Raw genomic sequence first — 19,372 nt, 5'->3', positions numbered from 1 at the left:
CTCAACTGAAGCTCCTTTCTCTGTGATAACTCTAGCTGTGTCAAGTTGACACAAAACTAGCCAGTACATTCCTCATTCCCAATCTTCAAATTAGAAGAGAACTCAACTCAATTTTATTCACTAAATCTTGTGTGAACTGGTGGTTCAAACTAGGTATTCACTATGGGTGCATGAAATTTCCGTTTTGAAAAGTGATTCACCCTGATAAGCATCAATTATATGGCTATCCAGGAAACCTAAATCCTTTGTTTAGATAGTTCATCAAAGTTACTTATTACAAATGTGAAGTACTTCATTAAGCTGTCATCTCAAAAAAAAATGTAATGCTTTCTGAATAAATTGGTGCATCTGATTAAATATGCAGAAAATGCAATTGTGGCACCGAAAAATGGGAAAGTGAAATGTATTTCATCTGTGAATACAAGCTGGGCTGTTCAAGGGCTGCCACATAGATCAAGGGTTTCTGAACACATCTGCGTATTCCCATAAACACCACCTACACACTAATAATCATCTATACAACAACCATTTTGGGGCATGCAATGTGAATTTCAATTTGCATGCTAATTATTTTGAAGGAAGATTGGCAGAGTGCGTTTGTAAAAGTCACTTTCGTTATACAGCTAAAATGCTGATTTCCATGCTTCTCATTTTCATACCTGGGATCCTTTTTGCTATTTAAATATTCACTGATAAAATATACGTGACAAATATTTTAATTTAGTGCTTCAGTCAACATGTTCCAAAAAAAAAAAATCGCAAGATAAAGCAAGCACTGCAGAAATGGTCTATGAAAGCCAGGTTGTCCCCTCTCCACAAACAGTTCACAGTCTGTAAGGGGAGAAAAATGTGAGCAGAAAAACAAAACCCTCTAAAGATCTACTAAGCAGAGCATAATGCTTAATAGAACATAAGAGGACACGCCATCTTTTCTAGCTCCTTCTCTCAAGGAGAAAGGAGTGTTGTGAGTGGGAAGTCCTCAGATCTGTCCAGATCTGGCCATCTCTACAAACCTTAATCCAACTTCATTTCTGAAGCCAGGTTAAGGCTCAGGAAATGATGCTAGTGTTTTGACCCAGATTCCAACACTCTTATCTTTGTTTTGCTGGGCCATTGAGAAAGATTAAGTATTTTAACTCATCTCCAGATGACTTAGAATTGTAAAAGTTTTGATTTTGATGAACTGAAATATTTTTACAATTTGGTAGTATTGAGCACCTACGCTAATTTTTGCTAACAAGCATGAACCTTCACTAAGTTGTCTAGTCAGTGACAAATAGGGTTTTTAGGGGGGTTCACTTATTTCTTTTTTTTTATAGTTTTTATGACCAGTAAAAAGTAAGAATACTTTTTTCATCCAGTCAATAACAACAACAACGACAAAATACAGAGGTCTCAGATCTTATCCTGATTTGCCACTTTTGATGAGTTGTCATCAAGAAATCTCTCCAGATGACACTTGCTGGGAACGGAACAGGAAGCTCTGCACTGCCTCAGAAACAAGAGAAAGTGGCCAACGCGGAGTTGGCACAGTGAGAACATATTCGTTTATTAAATTGGGTACTTGAAGATAAATATTAGGGGCACAAAAATATTAATAAAGACCACATATGTGCTTTAAAAATGCATTTAGCAAGAAACACTAAAGCACTCGAAATGGTAACAAGTTTTTCTAGCTAAAGCCATCATGTAACATGAATATGTGAATGAGTCCAAATAGCAATTGATATTTTCACACAGAGAGATGAGAGGATATAGAGCGTTCTATAGAGCGGGAAGGGAACAAACACAAGGGTTAGACCTGGGCAGAGAGGGACCCACATTAGCTGGGGCAGAGTACACAGCAGAGGTTTTCTCAGTATTGACTCAGGAATTTCAAAACTTTGAGTGTGACCATCAACGGTTTTCCTTCTGTGGATAGATATGGTAAGAAGTGGACAGAATTAGAAGCTCGTTTCGTGAAGATTCAGTTAAACATGCATGCCTGATACTTCAGGGAGGGGGCTATTATAGGAGGCTTCAAGAAGTATTGCGTGTTGAGCTATGACGATGCGTTCTGCGGTATCTGCCTGAACGAAATTAAATTCCTCTCCTCCATCCGCAACCTCTCCTGCTGCTGTTCTGTTTTCTACTCCTCTTTATCCAGAACTCAAAACAGTGTCTGTACTCAGTCTCCAATTGCTCCCCTCACTTTCTCTTTCGTCCTTTCCAACTGAGTTTTCATTCCAACGGGCCATGGGTCTTTGATTCACTCACTGGTCTCTGGGACCGACAGTCAACCATCAGTTGACCTATCCAGCCTTTGACACAACACTTGTTACATCCACATTAAAGAAGTCTTTCTTCTCAACTCTTCAGGCCCTACCTCCCAAGTGAGCCTTCAGCACCACACTTAGGACTTGACTTCGTGACTTTCATAATACATAAACCTTCTCAACTTCCATAGTTCAGTTCCTAGATGATCCTCCCCCTTAAACTCCAAGAGCTCACACCTAATTGCCCGGCCAGCATCTTTCCTTAGGTGCCTAATGGTGTGCTCTCTGCAACCTCATCAGCTATTTCTCTTTTCCTCTTCTAGTCATCCTGCTTTGCAAGGGACCCTCAAATATCAGGCAATACCAATACCTCTCCTTTGTCCTCCATGTTCTCTCTTCCTGGCATCTTCCTCTCTAAGATCTCTCCAGGCTCAGTTCCTTCAGGCTGTCTCAGAAGTGTTTACTTCTGAATGAGTCCCACTTCATTTTCCCTGGTAACATTTATGATTTCCCAGGATACTGCTAACTATTCAGCTGCTCCCCAGAATGTAAACTCCGTTTGGGCATTAACCTTTGTGTTTCTTGGTTGTCTAAAATATGCCTGTAACTTAGAAACAGCTGTTGACTTAATGACAGAACACAAGAACTACACACTGCTTAAACCACTAAAACCATAACTTCTTAACACTTCTCAAATATCAGAAATGCTTATCATGACATCCAAACTTATTTTCCCAGGTTATTGTGCATGATATGTGATATTCACATTTGTAGGTTAACGCGACTCCATGCTACAAAGTAAAGAAGAAGACAGATAGCTCTTCCACCCACAATTCTGCCAGCTCTGGCACTTTTCTCTGAATTTGATGAAAAGAAATCAGAGCAAGGCATCAGAGATACACTCCTCAAGGCATCAAATCTGTCATGTTCTACGTTGATTTATTGAGGGAGCGCACAGGTAAAGAGAAGAAGGATTTGAGTTATATATGGAGAAAGTCACTTAAACTTTCATCCTCCCTCAAACAAGCCCTAACTCCCAGCATGCATCCTTAAAAGGGGAGAAAGGCTAACTTTGTTTTCTAATAGAGCTGTACCAAATAAGTCTCCTAGGTGATCAGGCTGACAACAAACATTAAAGAAGCTGTCATAAAATAACATGCTTGCATGGTAAGCTGCCAAGAAACCACGCTTTGCAGGGGGATAAATGGCATCCTAAAATACAGGCATGAGGAGAATGAGAAACTAGAAATGTATTGCCTGAAAATCGGAAGTAACAAACTTAAAAGACGTGCAAAGGGAAAAAATACGAAATGCTCCAAGCCCAGTAAATAACTATAAATGATGAGAATGTGTTTGAGTTGTGGACCACATGAGCACCCATGAAAGCTTCTTGGAATTGGTTTCTTTTTCCAATTTAGAAAGGAAGAAACACAAGATAGGATAAATGGGAAAAGGCACAGACGGCCACAGTGTGAGTCTTTTTGCACTAGTGATCCATCAAATGCCTAGGCTCCATTTTTATTATGCAATTCTTATACCTACTTCTGATGGCTGATAATGCCTGCAGAAAGGACATTTTGATTTTGGTTTACTTACTAAAGAACAGCAAGTGTTGACCCTGAAACAAATATCTCATCAATAGAAAGTGTGGAAGATTAGAATTAACCCAATCATATTCAGAAAATACTTTTAAAAAAAGTGTATTAATCCAGTCATAGTCAGAAAATACTTTTTTAAAATGTGCATCCAAGCCGGGCGTGGTGGCGCACGCCTTTAATCCCAGCACTTGGGAGGCAGAGGCAGGCGGATTTCTGAGTTCAAGTCCAGCCTGGTCTACAGAGCGAGCCCCAGGACAGCCAGGACTACACAGAGAAACCCTGTCTCAAAAAACCAAAAAAAAAAAAAAAAAAAAAAAAAAAAAAAAGTGCATCCATTTCTGTTTTCAGACTATTTCATGTTTTTTTTTTTTTAACTTAAAAACTCTTAGAAAGTGACACAGAGAATCTGCTGTCTTCAAACTGAGGAACAGGTTTCCCATTAGTATGGCTTTCCTGCTGCTCATGATATATGCATATCAGTAGCCATTATCCTTTAAGACCTAGGTGGTGGAAGGCTTCAGTAATTCTGAACAAATTCAGTGTTTTTAGGCAAATTGATGAAAGCCCCAAGAAGAAAAGCTATGAAGTAAAAACAGGGTCTAGGGCAAAGCGTGGGCACTGGAACTTTGAACTTTCAACTTTGAAAGAATTGTACATGCCTATGCACGATCCTTTTAACACTAGTGTCAACATAATGACTTAGAAAAGCTCCTGAGGGGCTGGTGAGATGGCTCAGTGGGTAAGAGCACCCGACTGCTCTTCCGAAGGTCCAGAGTTCAAATCCCAGCAACCACATGGTGGCTCACAATCATCTGTAACGAGATCTGACTCCCTCTTCTGGTGTGTCTGAAGACAGCTACAGTGTACTTACATGTAATAATAAATAAATCTTAAAAAAAAAAAAAAAAAAGAAAGAAAGAAAGAAAAGAAACGCTCCTGAGAAGCACAGTGTAAAACCAGATGCTAGATTCTCAGCTCCATCCCTACACAATAAAAAGGCACAAACATGTCTGCATTGTGCTGTGGGGCTGGCTTATCAGAACATCTATAACCAGCTACTGCACATATAATAAAGTAATATTGAGAGTTTGTCTCTCTGGAACCAAAAAACAATTTAAAGGCATATTCGCTAGCACCCAGAAAGCAGAATTATATGATCTTGAAGGGGTTTTAAGGTCAATGAATCCCGTTTTCAAACAACTGACACTGAGCACATTTTCAAGGCGCTAAGAACTCCTCTCCCTCACCCCCGTCCGGAAATGTCACTGGCGTTGCAGAGGCTGTGTTCTCCGAAAACCACTCCAGGGTCATTGCCAAGTTCCTGCTGCACAGAATTTGAGCATTTCACAACAATGGCCACATTGGCTTTCTAACCCAGCCGCTTGAAGTGCCATGACTCATTAGACGAAGAAATATTTTTCTGGAGAGTCTACAAGCCAGAGCAGTAATGTGGCAGCTACAAAATGCTTTCTGCCTATCACCGAATATCGAAATTTCACACCAACTTTCACACTAATCATAACTCTTCCTGTCAAAACAAGTTATTTGAACAATTCCATTACTGAGGTCCCTGATAACACCCCCCCCCCAGAAGTCCACAGGGACAATTCAAAACCACTGTATCACCCTTGCCACCATCTGTGACCTAGGTTTTGTGACTAGAATGTTAGAGTTCCATACGGCCAGAGAGACGGATTAACATCAACAGTTTGTTTATACTGAATTTTATCCCCTTCTGTTTCCTTAAAAGAATCCTTGCCCTTTAAGGTTGTATTTTTAAATTACTGTCCAAACGTTACAAAATATTCTTAAAGAGTTGCTAGAAGGTACTACTTGATACAATAGTGGTGTCATTATAAAATTCTTTACTTCCATATCAGTGGTTTTCTACAGTGAAATAATTAATAGAGCTTTAAAAATCTTTACTTCAGTCGGGAGAGATTGTTCGGTGCTTAAATGCCTGGGCTTTTGCTGAGGACGGAAGTCGGGTCCCCAACACCCACATCAAGTGTCTCACAAGCATCTGTAAGTCTAGCACAGGGGAATCCAGTGTCCTCTTCTGGTCTCCAAGGACACTACCCTCATGTTCACAGACAAAAATATGCAAAATTAAAAATAAAAATTGTTTTGACAATTATTTTCTTCTATCCTATGTCACAAAGCCTATTTCTAAATAAATCCATATCACACCACCTATATAATTTTATTCTTGCTCATCCAAGGCCATATGACTCCCCAGCCTTACTCCTTACCATCTTCAGCTCTAACCCTTCACCCACCTCCCACAAACACTCCATTTACATGCACACATGTTACTGAAATCAACTAGTCTCTAGACGGTTGAATACACCCTAACTACTCCTTCAGTCATCTTTTATACAATTTTCCCTTCTTTTGCCAATTCAAATTCTTCCCTTTCAAAATTTATTGCTTCCAAAATCATGGACTCCTTGACTAACTGTATTCATGATTGATCTCGAATCTTACTTTAAAATTTATAATTAATTGTAAATACATGATATGTGCGTTACTAGTGCAGGTTTCCTTGTAAGTTGTCTCAATGACTTATGGATGCCCCAGGTGGGTGTACATCACCTTCCAAGTTGGCCTTGACTTTAATATTTTCTGCTTAACTAAAATTCTGTGTTCCACACAGCACTCAAAACTGCCAGTAAAAGCTTTTGGAATGAGTGATATATTTAATAAACTTTACAAAGTGAGTAACTACCCACTGTATGCACTATACCCATTGTATACACTATATCCATTGTATATACTATATCCATTGTATACAATATAGTCATTGCACACACTATATCCATTGTATACACTATATCCATTGTATACACTATATCCATTGTATACACTATATCCATTGTATACACTATATCCATTGTATACACTATATCCATTGTATACACTATATCCATTGTATACACTATATTCATTGTATACACTATAGCTGATGGTCAAAGATGTCTTGGGCGCTCACCTTTAGCCATGCAGGTTTGTTTCAATTACTATTGTGGTGATACCTTGTGATTTTATACTTACAGGAACAGAAACCTGAGGATTGTCCACAAGTTTTCCCAGCACTGCAAAGCCATCCGCATCAATCTGGCCTCTTGGCTTTATAGGTAAAGATTCGATCCTGATGCAGTCAATAAAAAGAGTGGCGCTTGTTCTTTCCACGCCAATCATGAGCTTATGCCACCGGGAGTCAAACAAGGACGGCAAATTCAAGAAGGCAGCCGTTTGGAGACTCCCATCCAGTCCCTTGTATGAAAATGCGACAGACTTTGTTTGGCCATTTATCTTCACGCCAACTTGCTCTCTCCCTGCGGAATCCTGGATCTGCCAAATGTTCCAGTGCTTTTCAAGTGTGCTTCCAGTCATCCGGAAAGTAGTTAAAAAGGAATATTCTTCAGGCAGTCCACTGGGATACAAATGCCTGAGAAGAGTTTGAAAATAATAAATATAAACCTTGTTTTCTGTGCTTATACATATTTACCATTTTTCTGTGTGTGTGCTTTTTTGAATTCTAGTCCTGCGGAAAGGCTACAGTGTGAAAGAAACTATGCAGCATTTCTTCTTGATGGCATCTTATGTGAACCTTCCCAGGTCAGTCATTCATATACATTAAATTTCCACCTTAAAATTTAAATACACATCTTAAAAACACCTCCCTTATAGCTAGTGAAGGTTATCAACAATATTACCATGTATTCTACTCAAAAAGCCACCATTCAGCAATGCCATCTCAGCCAAAAAACCACACTCTTGCAAAGTTCTGGGCAACATTTCCTTCAAAAAAATGAAAGACGATATTATTTAAGGTCTAAATTGACTCTGCTAGCTTATGAAAACCATTTAATTAAAGTAGGTTTTAATTTTTTTACATATGTTAAAATTATTTGCTATTTCGATAATTGCAAGTCTACTCTCAAGAATTGTATTCTAGACCCACAGAAACATTTTGAAAATTGGTAACCAGCTACAGCAAATGGATGTAAGGGCTTCCTCCCACTAAGAACGCCTTTCTCGAGGATTTGGGAGTAGGACAGTGAGGCAGCAGCTGGTTGTTTTGTGTTTGTTACTGGATGTATGTATAAGGAGCAATGCAAACCAACTCCTCCTTCTCCACTCCAACTCCATCATGCTTCAATCTACCAAGTAAGGTTTATGGTGTTGCGACCTCTTCACTGCATTAAATGGAAGCTCAAACCAGCAGAGTCCCTAAGACGATCCTTATTTATAGAGCACTGCCTTAGCTATCTGCCCTTATCTGTAGATCTTGTCTTAAAGCAAGTCCTTAGGGAATGTCAGCTTTCAAAGTCTTCGAAGTTATTTCTTTACGTCTTCTTTTAAATATAGGAAATTTCCTCAACAAGAAAGACATGCCAGGAAAACTTAAGTGGCAGTGAGATGTGTTTGCTAAGTAAGAAAACTGACAAGGGGGCGTTAAGACCCAGAGTTCCAGACCACCTTCCTTCAGGGCAAACTTTTGAATTTAGTTCCCTTCTTACAAACAATGAAGAAAAGGGAGACAAGAAGAAAGATCCCAATGGGTACTGATTTCAGAGATGGCATTTAGGGAATTGAAGCATCATATATACACACACTTATACACACACACTTTTGTAAATGTATACAGAAGTTCTTTAAAAAAAACAAGGGGAAAAAAACTACCTAAAGCTTTCCACAATAGAACTACCCACATCACTCCAGATATTTGTTTTAAATATACTTCTAATTTCTAAATTGGTTTGTCACACTTCTTTTGATTTTATGGGGTTTTTTTTAATTCCAAAATAATCTCTAAAAAAGAAACTAAAATTCTCCTTTATAGATGTACTCATTTGGAATACTCATAGAATACATCATTCTTAATGCACTGTCACAGCAAGAGTATCTTGTGTGTATCTTTCTCTCCACACATAAGAAGATTATATGTACTTGTATACAGATGTAACTATGACTAATATGTTAATAATCTTTTAGAGTAGACAGTATGTTAATAGGATAACAAAGGAAAGTGCCTCATTGTTCATATGAATAAAATATACATATTTGTGTGTACCAAAGACTGTTAAATATCTCTGAAACCTAATCCACAGGACGGGTAGCCTTATGATTATTAAACACCTAAGATTCCATTCTTGAAAATATGTTATGCCTATCAATAAGCAAACCTAAGTGCATACATAATTTAAAAGAAGTTGTGTCTATAAATGATTTATTGCATCCCAACCTTCATGAAGTAACTTAAGTGGAGAACTATATGGGTTTGAATAAAAGATTCAAAAGTCTTTGAACCTTGAAATATTTGTTTATGACCTTAATACTAGAAAGCTAGGGTCTGTGTTGCAAAACAAAGCAAGCATGACACATTTGTAAATGGTAGTTAAGAAAGGGTAGCTATAAATGGGCAGTGGTAGTGCACACCTTTAATCCCAGCATTTGGGAGGCAGAGGCAGGCAGATTTCTGAGTTCGAGGCCAGCCTGGTCTACAAAGTGAGTTCCAGGACAGCCAGGCCTATACAGAGAAACCCTGTCTCAAAAACAAAAACAAAAACAAAAACAAAAAAATCAAAAAACAAAAAAACAAAAACAAAACAAAACAAAACAAAAGAGAAAGAGTAGCTATTATGCCTTTTAAAAAGAGTAAAGGGAACCATAACCATGTCTCTTAGTTCTTCATAGCTATGAAGATAAATAGGTAAAAACTGAGATTATCTAGCATTAGTTTTTTGTAGCCTATTTTTCTCCCATGAAGATTCTATGCCTTTTTTCACTGCCATGGGGTTGGATTCTCCAGTACAAAAAGACTCATTAAAAACCAAATTTTTCTGTTCTGTGAGAATGAGTCCAACCCTTCCTTCCTTCCTTCCTTGTCATCTAGCTTCTGTGTGAGTCACTTAAAAGGAAGGAACCCAACTCCATATTATGTATGGGCCACATTTTCACTATCTATTCCTCAGAAGGACATTTCCAAACACACAACTGTTTCCCTTTCCTGGCCATTGTGAGCAGTGCGGCCCCAAACACTGATGAACAAGAGTCTGCCCTTCGGACGTATACTGAGGGGTGGTACAGCTGCATCATACAGCAGATCTATTCTTGGTTTGTTTAAGACAAAATGGAGTCATGAAAGTTCCAGGTAAATTATGGAACTAGACAATAGTGTGAGTGAGGTGACCCAGACCCAGAAAAACTAAGGCCTTGGGCTCTTATTTCTGAATCTCTAGATGTGAGGCGATAACCTCGAATACCCACAGGAACCAGAAAAGTAAGAAGGGACTATGGTGATGGAGAGGAAAGAAGGGTCTCCTGAGAGAGGAAGATGGCATAATACGGGTGATATGAAGAGAAGCTAGGAAAAACTTGGAGGATATCTGTGAAGAGAGATAGAATAATACAGTGGAAAGGACAAACTAACACTAAAGATGCTTTACAAAACCATAGAGAATCACATTATAGAAAATCATATTACATTATTTTTACTTACAATTACATAAAATATACCTACATAAAACTGGGAATAGTTCTACCTCATTTACCCAGCTATACATATACCCAAAAGATGCTCTACCATCCCACAAAGACACTTGCTCAACGATGTTCATAGCAGCTTGCATCGTAATAGCCAGAAACTGGAAACAACCTAGATAGCCCTCCACTGAAGAATGGATAAAGAAAATGTGGCACATCTGCAAAAAGAAATACTATACAGCTATTAAAAACAAAGACATCATGAATTTTTTTTCAGGCAAATAGATGGATCTTGAGACCACCATCCTAAGTGAGGTAACCCAGTCCCAAAATGACATACACAGCATTTACTTGCTTATAAGTCAATATTAGCCATAAAATACAGGCTACCCATGCTACACTCCACAGACCCAAAGAAGCTAAGCAAGAAGGAAGGCACAGTAAGGATGCTTGAATTTCACTTAGAAAGAGGAATAAGGGCTGGAGAGATGGCTCATCGGTTAAGAGCACCGACTGCTCTTCCAGAGATCCTGAGTTCAATTGCCAGCAACCACATGGTGACTCACAACCATCTGTAATGGGATCTGATGCCCTCTTCTGGTGTGTCTGAAGAGAGCAATGGTGTACTCATATACATAAAATAAATAAATAGTATTTTTTTTTAAAAAGAGGAATAAAATAGTCATAGGAGGCAGATGGAGGGAAGGAATTAGTGCCAGTCATGAGAAACTGCCTTTGAGACATTGGCTGGGGCGGGGGGGGGGGGGGGCAGTCAAGAGACTTTCTAGGCAATATAGCTATTGTCAATGTTCTCAGTTTCATTCACGAATTTGAAGACAGTCTCTATGGCTGAAGACACCACCCACTGTAGACATGGAACTTGGAGGCCTTAAGCTGTGTCTGACCTAGAAGCCTACTCCCTGAGGAAAGCTCTTGCAGTATTCCAACGCGCTATGCAAGCTGCTTTCGAGTCAATAGTCTGCATAGCTGTGATGCCTATGGACCACAATGGCCAGCATGGCGAAATACTTCATAAGGGAAATAATGGCACTATATATTGGTGGCAACCAATTACCATTTAATTGGATTTAATGCCTGCTTAATAGGGGGGAATTTATGCCTGGTCTGTAACCCTAGCCAGGCATCCATGGCTGGTGAGGTCATGGAACCTGGAGGAGAACTTAATATTGACACTTCCCCAAACCAGAACACTTTCTAACTGTGTTCAAAATACACATCCTTCTCCCCACAGATGACTACAGCTCTCATTCCTCAGCAAAGAGACCATAACAGAAAATCACAACTAGTCACAATGCAAAAAAACTGGCTGTGGAGTACGGAAAAAAAAATGGATGTCTACAGTGCAACCCTACATGGAAGGTTCACCAGGACTCACGGGAGAAAGGCTGGGAACATTCTACAAGCCAGAGGGCCAGGATAACTACAAAGAGATGTGACTTCTAAATGACAAGAAAGCTGCACCCACAACATCTCAGCAATATGGTTGACTAAACAAGACCAATGACAGCACCAGTTGACATGCCAGTGTGAGTAAGAGAAATCTCACAAGGCCTCGCGCTAGATGAAGAGCTAAAGACATTTAATTAGGGAGAGAGGGAGAACAAACGTTTCTCAAGGATGAGTTTGCTAACTGGCTACCAAGTAGCAAGCGCGCGCGCGCGTGTGTGTGTGTGTGTGTGTGTGTGTGTGTGTGTACATAACAATTAAAGAATAAGAGGATATGAATTTGAGAGGGAGCAGGGAAGGAACAGGATGAGTTGGTAGAAGAAGCAAAGGAAAATGGTGTAAAAAAAAAAAGCAATTCTCTTTAAAATAAAAATTTTAAATTAAATAGAAAGAATTCATTAAGGAGAAGGCTTGTTTTGTTTGGCGCCATCCAGGAGCTAAGACCGCATGTGTGGTTCTCTTTCAGCACCAGGATACTTGAACAGCTCCACTGAGCCTTCAAACCACACTGCAGCTTTGAGTTAAATTTATGTTTCACTTCTGGTGGTGCTCACAGAGAGTCCTTTCAGTAAAAAACCAGACAAATTACAGGAACACAGAAGGCACAATTCTAAGAACATGTCCTGAATTAATGTATGATAGTCTCAGAGGTGTTTTTATTCCTGAAATGGAACATGATTGATAGGTGAACACATTCTTTTTGGTTTTCTTTTTTATTTTATTTTAGCAATTCTGGTGATTTAACTCATTTGTTAATGCATTGGATATAAGTGACCTACCACTGAGCTGTCCTCCAAGGCCTTTATCTTAAAATAAATTAATCCAAGAAATACAGTTTAAAAAAAAAACTTTAACATTGAATAGCTGTAAACATTGATAAACGCACTTAAGGAAGGTAATTAGAGTCTTTCTGAAAGGTTACCTTGTTGGAATCCTGAAGTCTACATTACTTCCCAGCTTGTAAGCCACTTGTAAGGCTGTGGATCCCACCACCCTCTGGATAGTCCTTCGAGATGCAGCCTTCTCAATTTGGAACTGAGAAATCAGGTCAAACCCTACAGAAAGGGAAAGAGAAAGGAAAAGTTGGAAATGAGCCTGGTTCTTTCCTTTTTCAGAATAAACTCTATCTGGAAAGCTTGCGTTTCCAGTATGATGCAGTGCTACTTGCCTGGTAAGTCATCTTGGCCAATCCTGATCTTGGGACACAGTTCACTTCCACCATTAGAAATGGAATTGGCAGGAAATCCTGCAAAAGCAATACTGTCTCATCCAATGCATCCACTACAAGAGGACGATCATTAATATAATATTAGATAACATTAAAATAGTATTAATAACCAAGCAACTGCTTAAAACACAAAGTTATACAAGCTTACTTATAAGCCATTTATTTATTTATCTTGAACTCTACGCCTGAATGGTCAGAACCCATTCATCTTCAGCTTCTCCAGGAAGGGATGCAAGGCATGGAACTAGAGAGCTGATTTATGATGGAGGAATGTTCCTGCCTAGAGCAGTTGGGGATTTGTTCCATTTAGAACCAGAGCTGCACAGTGTCCTGGATGGCATGGGGTCAGAAGCCTGTTTGGAAAACTTCTGGTGGTTTGGGCTAGAAATATTCCTTAAATACCACCATCTCTAAATCTACAATGGCATTACGGAATCAGCCTTGGGCCAGTGCGATGGGGCTCCCAGACAAGTGCAGTTCTTGGGGAATTGTCACCATCAGAGAAGAGATTGTATAACTGCCAGACCCTCTCCTGCCTTGATCTGACTCTTAGACATATCACACACACACACACACACACACACACACACACACACAGCTTCAGTACATAGATGAGTTTTGCCCTACCCATTAAAGTACATCAAATATTTTCTTTTTATCCTCCTGACCCCAGTCCTTTGGGGAAATCCATTTATCCACCCATCCATACATCCATTGTAGTCCCACAATATTTATCATTCACCATCTGAAAGAAACACCATGTTCAGCCCTAGAAAAGGCACAGCTATCCTTCCTGCCTACCAGCTTACAGTTGAGACTCCCTTTCTAGGCTCGACATTGAGCATAGAACCAACCATCCAAACATCCCCCCAATGCAAATCCAAGAGGGAAGGCATGAAGGACCGTTGGAAGCACCGTCTTCACTCAGCCACAGCCCTGCCTCATCACCCCATAAACCATGGCTCTTACTTGCACGACGCTTAAGAGTTGCGGATACCCAGGGTCCCAGACAACTGCACACACAGAAGAAAACTGAGATTTTCCTGAAGAAAAGAGAGAGAAATGACCCAAACAGGAACCTCTTCAGATGGAACTAGTTTCATATTTTTAAACCTGCCAAATCTGGCTGACAGAGACAACCAAATCCCAAGGCATACTCCTGCCTTTATTTCCATTTTGAAAGCTCACCTAGGAACTCTGCGAATAAACACATTTCTGGCTTGGTTTCACACTATCTCACCTCCTACACTCCCCTTGACTCTGCTTTCTTTTATCTTTGTTTTTTGCCTCTTCTCTTTGAATTTCAGATGTTTACGCACTACCTATACAATCTCACCTGTCTCTCCCCTTGGTTCTCACTGTCTCTCACCTCCCCTTATGCTACCAATACTGCAAAAATCCTCACCCGGCTCCCTCCAGAGGCATGGGCTTACCAGAAGTTCTTCATTTTCCCAGTGGGTTCTCTGTGGTTTATAAGAGTCACCGTAAAGGGTTTGGAGGGGGGGTCACTACTCCCTAAGACCCCCTCTCTACCCTTCTCGGACTTCGAGTTTTGGCCCCAAGCTTGCTCCTTCTTGCCCCTCTCAGGGCTAAAGGCAAAAAGAGTGAATTGGAGGCATGCAATAACCCTTTAAGCTGAAGCAAAGGAAAGGGGTGGGGAGAGGCAGCCTGTAACCCAGGCCCAGCCAGGGGTGTGCCTGGCTCAAAACTAACAAGGTCACACTGAAGGAGGGACTGAATGGGAAAAGCCTTACTGAGAAGAAAAAAAAGAAGAAAAAACCAGGATGTGGGGGATTTAACCAGAGAAATGCAGCAAGCTACTATAGGAATACAGTGCAGGCTTTTAGAACAGCTATAGGGCACAGTAGAGGCTTTGAAAGTTGTTATAAGGGCACAGTAGAGGCTTTTAGTGGTTCAGGATCCAGCAAAGAGCTGCCTATTCCGTGGCAGAGGTGTGGGGGCTCACCGGAGCCTTGCTGCTTAGTCGACCTAAGTTTAAACCCACTTCTGCTTTAGCAGTTATGTGAACTTGAGCAATATAATTAGCCTCCCAGTAGTTAACTACCTTATCTGTAAAATGGGACCAAAGTTGTTCCTTAACAGCAGTTCCTGGGGGAAATCAAATGAGATTGGCAAAGATAAAAGATCTCATGCCAAACTCATCCGCTGGCAACCTTATCCTGATAACAAGTCATTGTGTGCACCCCTCTCTTGTCCATGCCTACAGCTTAGTAGCATATGAGTCTCACAACCACTCGTGAAGTTAGACTACACATCGTTATTCTCTAGATGAGAGGGTGACTCTCCCAGAGCACCATTGATGCTATTCATTGCAAGTCAGCTCTCTAACTCGCCATGGGAAATTCTGATACGATATGACCTCAAGTCTTTTAATTGTTTGCTCTCAATCTCTGAGATTAATAGTATGCGATTGAATAGACCGGGGAGAACACAACACAATCTTGCCCATAAGAAACCAGAGAGTGAATTACTAGCATCACAGGCCTAGACAGGAGGTGTGCACACGCCACTGTTTCTTGTGCACAGACCTCCTCCTGAACCTGAGCACTCCTCAGGAGCAACAGGACTCCTGGCCCTGTACGGCAAGCAAAGGATGCCTGACTTCCGGTTCCATCTTGGAGGATACAAATGTCGGAGGAACGCAGAATCAGGGGGGCCAATCATCTCTGTAAATCGTGGTGCCTGATAGTTTTGAGGTTTGCTTCCTTGAATTATTTTCACGTTTTTGACTCATTAAAATTTTATTTTGTTTTCTTTTTGGTGTTTGTATTTGTATACTTGTTTTTTGCATGTGTTGAGGGATGGGGTACATACATACGACCCTGAAGAGGCTCAAAATTGGCATTGGGTGTCTTCTTCCATAATTCGCTACTTGATTTAAGGAGGGATGGTCTCTCATTGAACCCGGAGCTCACTGGGGCTCTTCTCCTCGTGCTGACATTCCAGGGAGCTACCAGATACGCTTCTCTGTCGCAGGAGTTCCAGGCTCCAGAGTCTGGTGCTCGGACTTCTGAGGCAAAAGCGTTACCCACTGAGATATCTCCCAAGTCCTTGCCTGTTTGTTATTTCAGTAAAGTCTTTCTTACTTTGGCCTCTCTCAGCTTGCCGGAGAGTTTCTGATTGGACCTTACCCGGGCTCCCTTTCTGTGGTCTTGTGCCTAGCCTACTCATTTAGAGGGGTTGGGAAGTTTCTTCTTACTGGGTGGTGCTGTCCACAGGGCTTGCTCTCTATCAAAATTCCCAATCTCTGAGGCAGCTGCCCTGGCTCAGAACATTGAATGGCCTGAGACCTACTTATTTGTTTAAGCTAGTTGAAGTTTATGTAAAATGAAAAACCTGCCTCTGGGGAGCTTCCTAATGGCCTGAAATTATGGGAAACTAGCCAGCCTTAGATCTGCAGAGAGAAAGGCATTTTCCAAAAGGAATTTCTTTCTAGACAAGCTCTGCGTTTTGTGATCTGTAAGAAAGAAGAAAGGCAATTTTCCTGTACACGTAGGTGTTCCAGAAATCCTTCAAAGGGTTTGAGAGAACTCGCCTTCGTGCTTGCCCCTTCTCAAGCCACTTTGAAGAATTCTTTACAACTAAAATAAGAAAGCAGGTGAACGGGCCGCTGAATAAAAGATAAAAGATGAGAGGAAACTAAGGTCCCAAGTGGCAAGTCTTCTGGCCAGGCTGGCTGTTTACTTTAAATAGTGAACAACAAGCTAACAGTTCTATTAAGACAAAAATGAAAATCCCGAGAAAAATACTTTTGTCTGCTCCATCCATCTTAGCTAGCATTGACTATATTTCCTAATGTAACATGAAATTCTCACAGGAGAAAGACTCAAACTCCACACTATCCTTGTTTAGATCAAGCGGTACCCTTAAGTCAAAGGGCCTTAAGCTTTTCCATCTTTTTGTTTTCTTTTAATTATGTGTCCAAGTGTGGGAAATTTGCACATGACTGCAGTTACCTGCAGAGGCCAGAAGTGGGCATCAGGTCCCCCTGAACTGGCGTTTCAGGCAGCTGAGATCCAACAAACATAGGTGGGGGAACTGAGCTCCGGTCCTCTCTGCAGGAGTGGTAAGTGCTCCTACCCACTGAGCCATCTCTCCAGACTTAGTTTTGTTTTGTTTTCGTTTTTTGGTTTTGTCGCTAACACTGTTCCACACACACACATACTATTTGTCCCTGAAAAACCAATCGAAAGAAAAAATTGTCATTCCAGACAGATCATAAATTCATTAAGAAAACATGACATTTCAAGCAATCAATTTTATACATAATAATTAGTTTTGCACACTCCTTAACTCTCCACCATGTACACAAAGATCCTATAGTGTGTATATGCACAAATATGTCCTCGTCCATAAATCAAAATGATTTATTCCTTATAACTTAAATTAGGGACCATGGTCACAGTCATCCTTCTTGAACATCTGTTTTCTTTCATTTGTTTGTTCAAGCATTCGATACATATTTATCGAATAACTGTATCACCAAATAAATACTAGTAGCTGAGGAGACAAAAAGCACAAATAACCACACGCCTGCCCTGAGGAAAATCACATTGTAGCAGGGAAAGAAAAATGACTTACATTACTGAGAATAAAAATGACTGTCAACAAGGATGAACTCACTCCAAGGGCACGGGGAAATCTTTCATCCAGGAGATGAAATCTGAAAAGATGACTAGAAGCCTACAAGAGACTGGGGAAGAACAGTGCATCTTAGGCTGGGAAAGCACACTATGTAATGGGAGGAAGAAAACACACATGGGGAATGACCAGCTGAGCTTAGAGACCGTTTGGTAATTAGTCAGTCATAACCCTCCTACTTTGAACCCTAAACTCAACTCTACAGTTACAGCACAGACCAGCTCTCTGGCCCTCACAGTTCTCACATGGATGGGGAGACAGACACCAAACATTTTCAGTCGGAACTTTAATTAAAACTATTGGGGAAATGTTTTGCCAGAAAGAGATGTGGAGACTGGCCTAAATGGAGGGGGGCCAGGGAAGGCTGCTCTGAGGGGATCGATGGTAGGAAAGACTGGATGAAGATGAAGAGGTAAGATTGATAAAGTAGGTTGGAAGGGGTTGAGGGATGGAGAGGTGGAAGGGTAGAGGGGTGGAGGGATGGAGGGCACAGAGAAAATATATTCCTGGATATTCCTGGTTTTGAGCTTGAACAACTAAATATATGGGAAATTTTTTCGAAATATCCAATAGGAAGAACTTGGTGAGGGATTATGAATAGTACTAAGGAGTTTAGACTTTGTTCTGGTTGTCGTGGAAACTACCATAAGCCCTTGGGTACCCAGTGACACTGTCAGGCATGTCTTTGGAAGAGATTCCGGTGTTGCTTAAAGGATGGGAGAGACCCATTTCAACAGCTTATACACAAACTAAAGCAAAGGTTTCAGAAAATAACACGTACGCCTGTAAATGTGCTATATTCTATTTTTCGATTCATTTTCTATTCCCTTTTCTAATAAAGATGACCAGATCAAAATATTGTTGTGAGAATCAGTAATGACTTGCAAGTCATGGTTAGAAAAAAAAATACTGGACTGGAACACAGTGGACACAATGCCTCTTACTTCCTGACACAGGACTTGGGACATTACACCAAGCTCACCAAATAGTGGGGCAAGTTCCTTTGTTTCCACATGAGTATCTGTTTTTCTTTTAAATGTGATTTTGAATTGAGTAATGATAACCTGACGACAATAAAGATGTTGTGACCACCGCATTCTATTACTTTATAGTTTCAAATAAGCAGGAGTGTTTTAACCAGCTTCTTACTGAAGTTGAGTTTGAAGCTTAATTCATCTGCTTTTATTCATCTTTATTACATCTTTCAGTGTAAGATCCAGAGCGCCTGGTAGCATGTGTGAGCTGTGTGAGGGTGCTGTAAATTAGCCACAGCTAGAGCCTGAAACTTATCATAGAAACCTCTGGCTGAGATGCTGATTAACAATCAGAGAGTTGCAAAAACTAAGACTCCCACTGTCCTGTGTTGGGTTCAGTTTGACTGTAAAGAAATTCTACCCTGATCAAAGCTCTATTTTAAATCTGCTTATTTTGGTTCTATGCACATAATTGTAGCCTAATCATCTAGACTCGGAGCAAGCAAACAGCCCCATGGTATACTCATCTCTCTGTGCAATCGCTCGCAAATATATGTGCTCGTGCAGTAAAACAGTAATGCCAAAGACACGGCAATGTTGACCTTGCCAACCCCCAAACCTTTCCAGGGTATTATTTTTGCTTCCTCTAAAATATGACCATTTCCAGTTCTCCAAGGAAGAGAGAAATCAATCTGC

At 40.5% G+C, this 19,372-nt stretch overlaps 1 protein-coding gene across 2 annotated transcripts in view; it reads right to left on the bottom strand.

Annotated features, from left to right (window-relative positions):
• The window catches only part of Col9a1 (collagen, type IX, alpha 1), a 75,150-nt gene extending 60,397 nt beyond the window's left edge, over nt 1-14,753 (bottom strand). The window contains exons 1-5 of one of the 2 annotated variants that reach the window (XM_006495649.3): nt 14,474-14,753; nt 14,010-14,083; nt 12,981-13,058; nt 12,735-12,867; nt 6,908-7,304 (exon numbers count right to left, since the gene is read on the bottom strand). In XM_006495649.3, coding sequence (XP_006495712.1) covers nt 6,908-7,304; nt 12,735-12,867; nt 12,981-13,058; nt 14,010-14,083; nt 14,474-14,487 — 696 coding nt within the window. In that variant the 5' untranslated portion in view covers nt 14,488-14,753. The remainder of the gene's footprint in view (nt 1-6,907; nt 7,305-12,734; nt 12,868-12,980; nt 13,059-14,009; nt 14,084-14,473) is intronic. The other variant, NM_007740.3, reaches the window with a different exon arrangement.
• Between the last annotated feature and the right edge of the window lie 4,619 nt (nt 14,754-19,372).

Source organism: Mus musculus, chromosome 1 (assembly GCF_000001635.26).
Source record: "Mus musculus strain C57BL/6J chromosome 1, GRCm38.p6 C57BL/6J".
In the NCBI taxonomy this organism is placed as follows: domain Eukaryota; kingdom Metazoa; phylum Chordata; class Mammalia; order Rodentia; family Muridae; genus Mus; species Mus musculus.
Note: the sequence above shows the minus strand (reverse complement) of the source record. Positions and strands in the feature narration are given on the sequence as shown.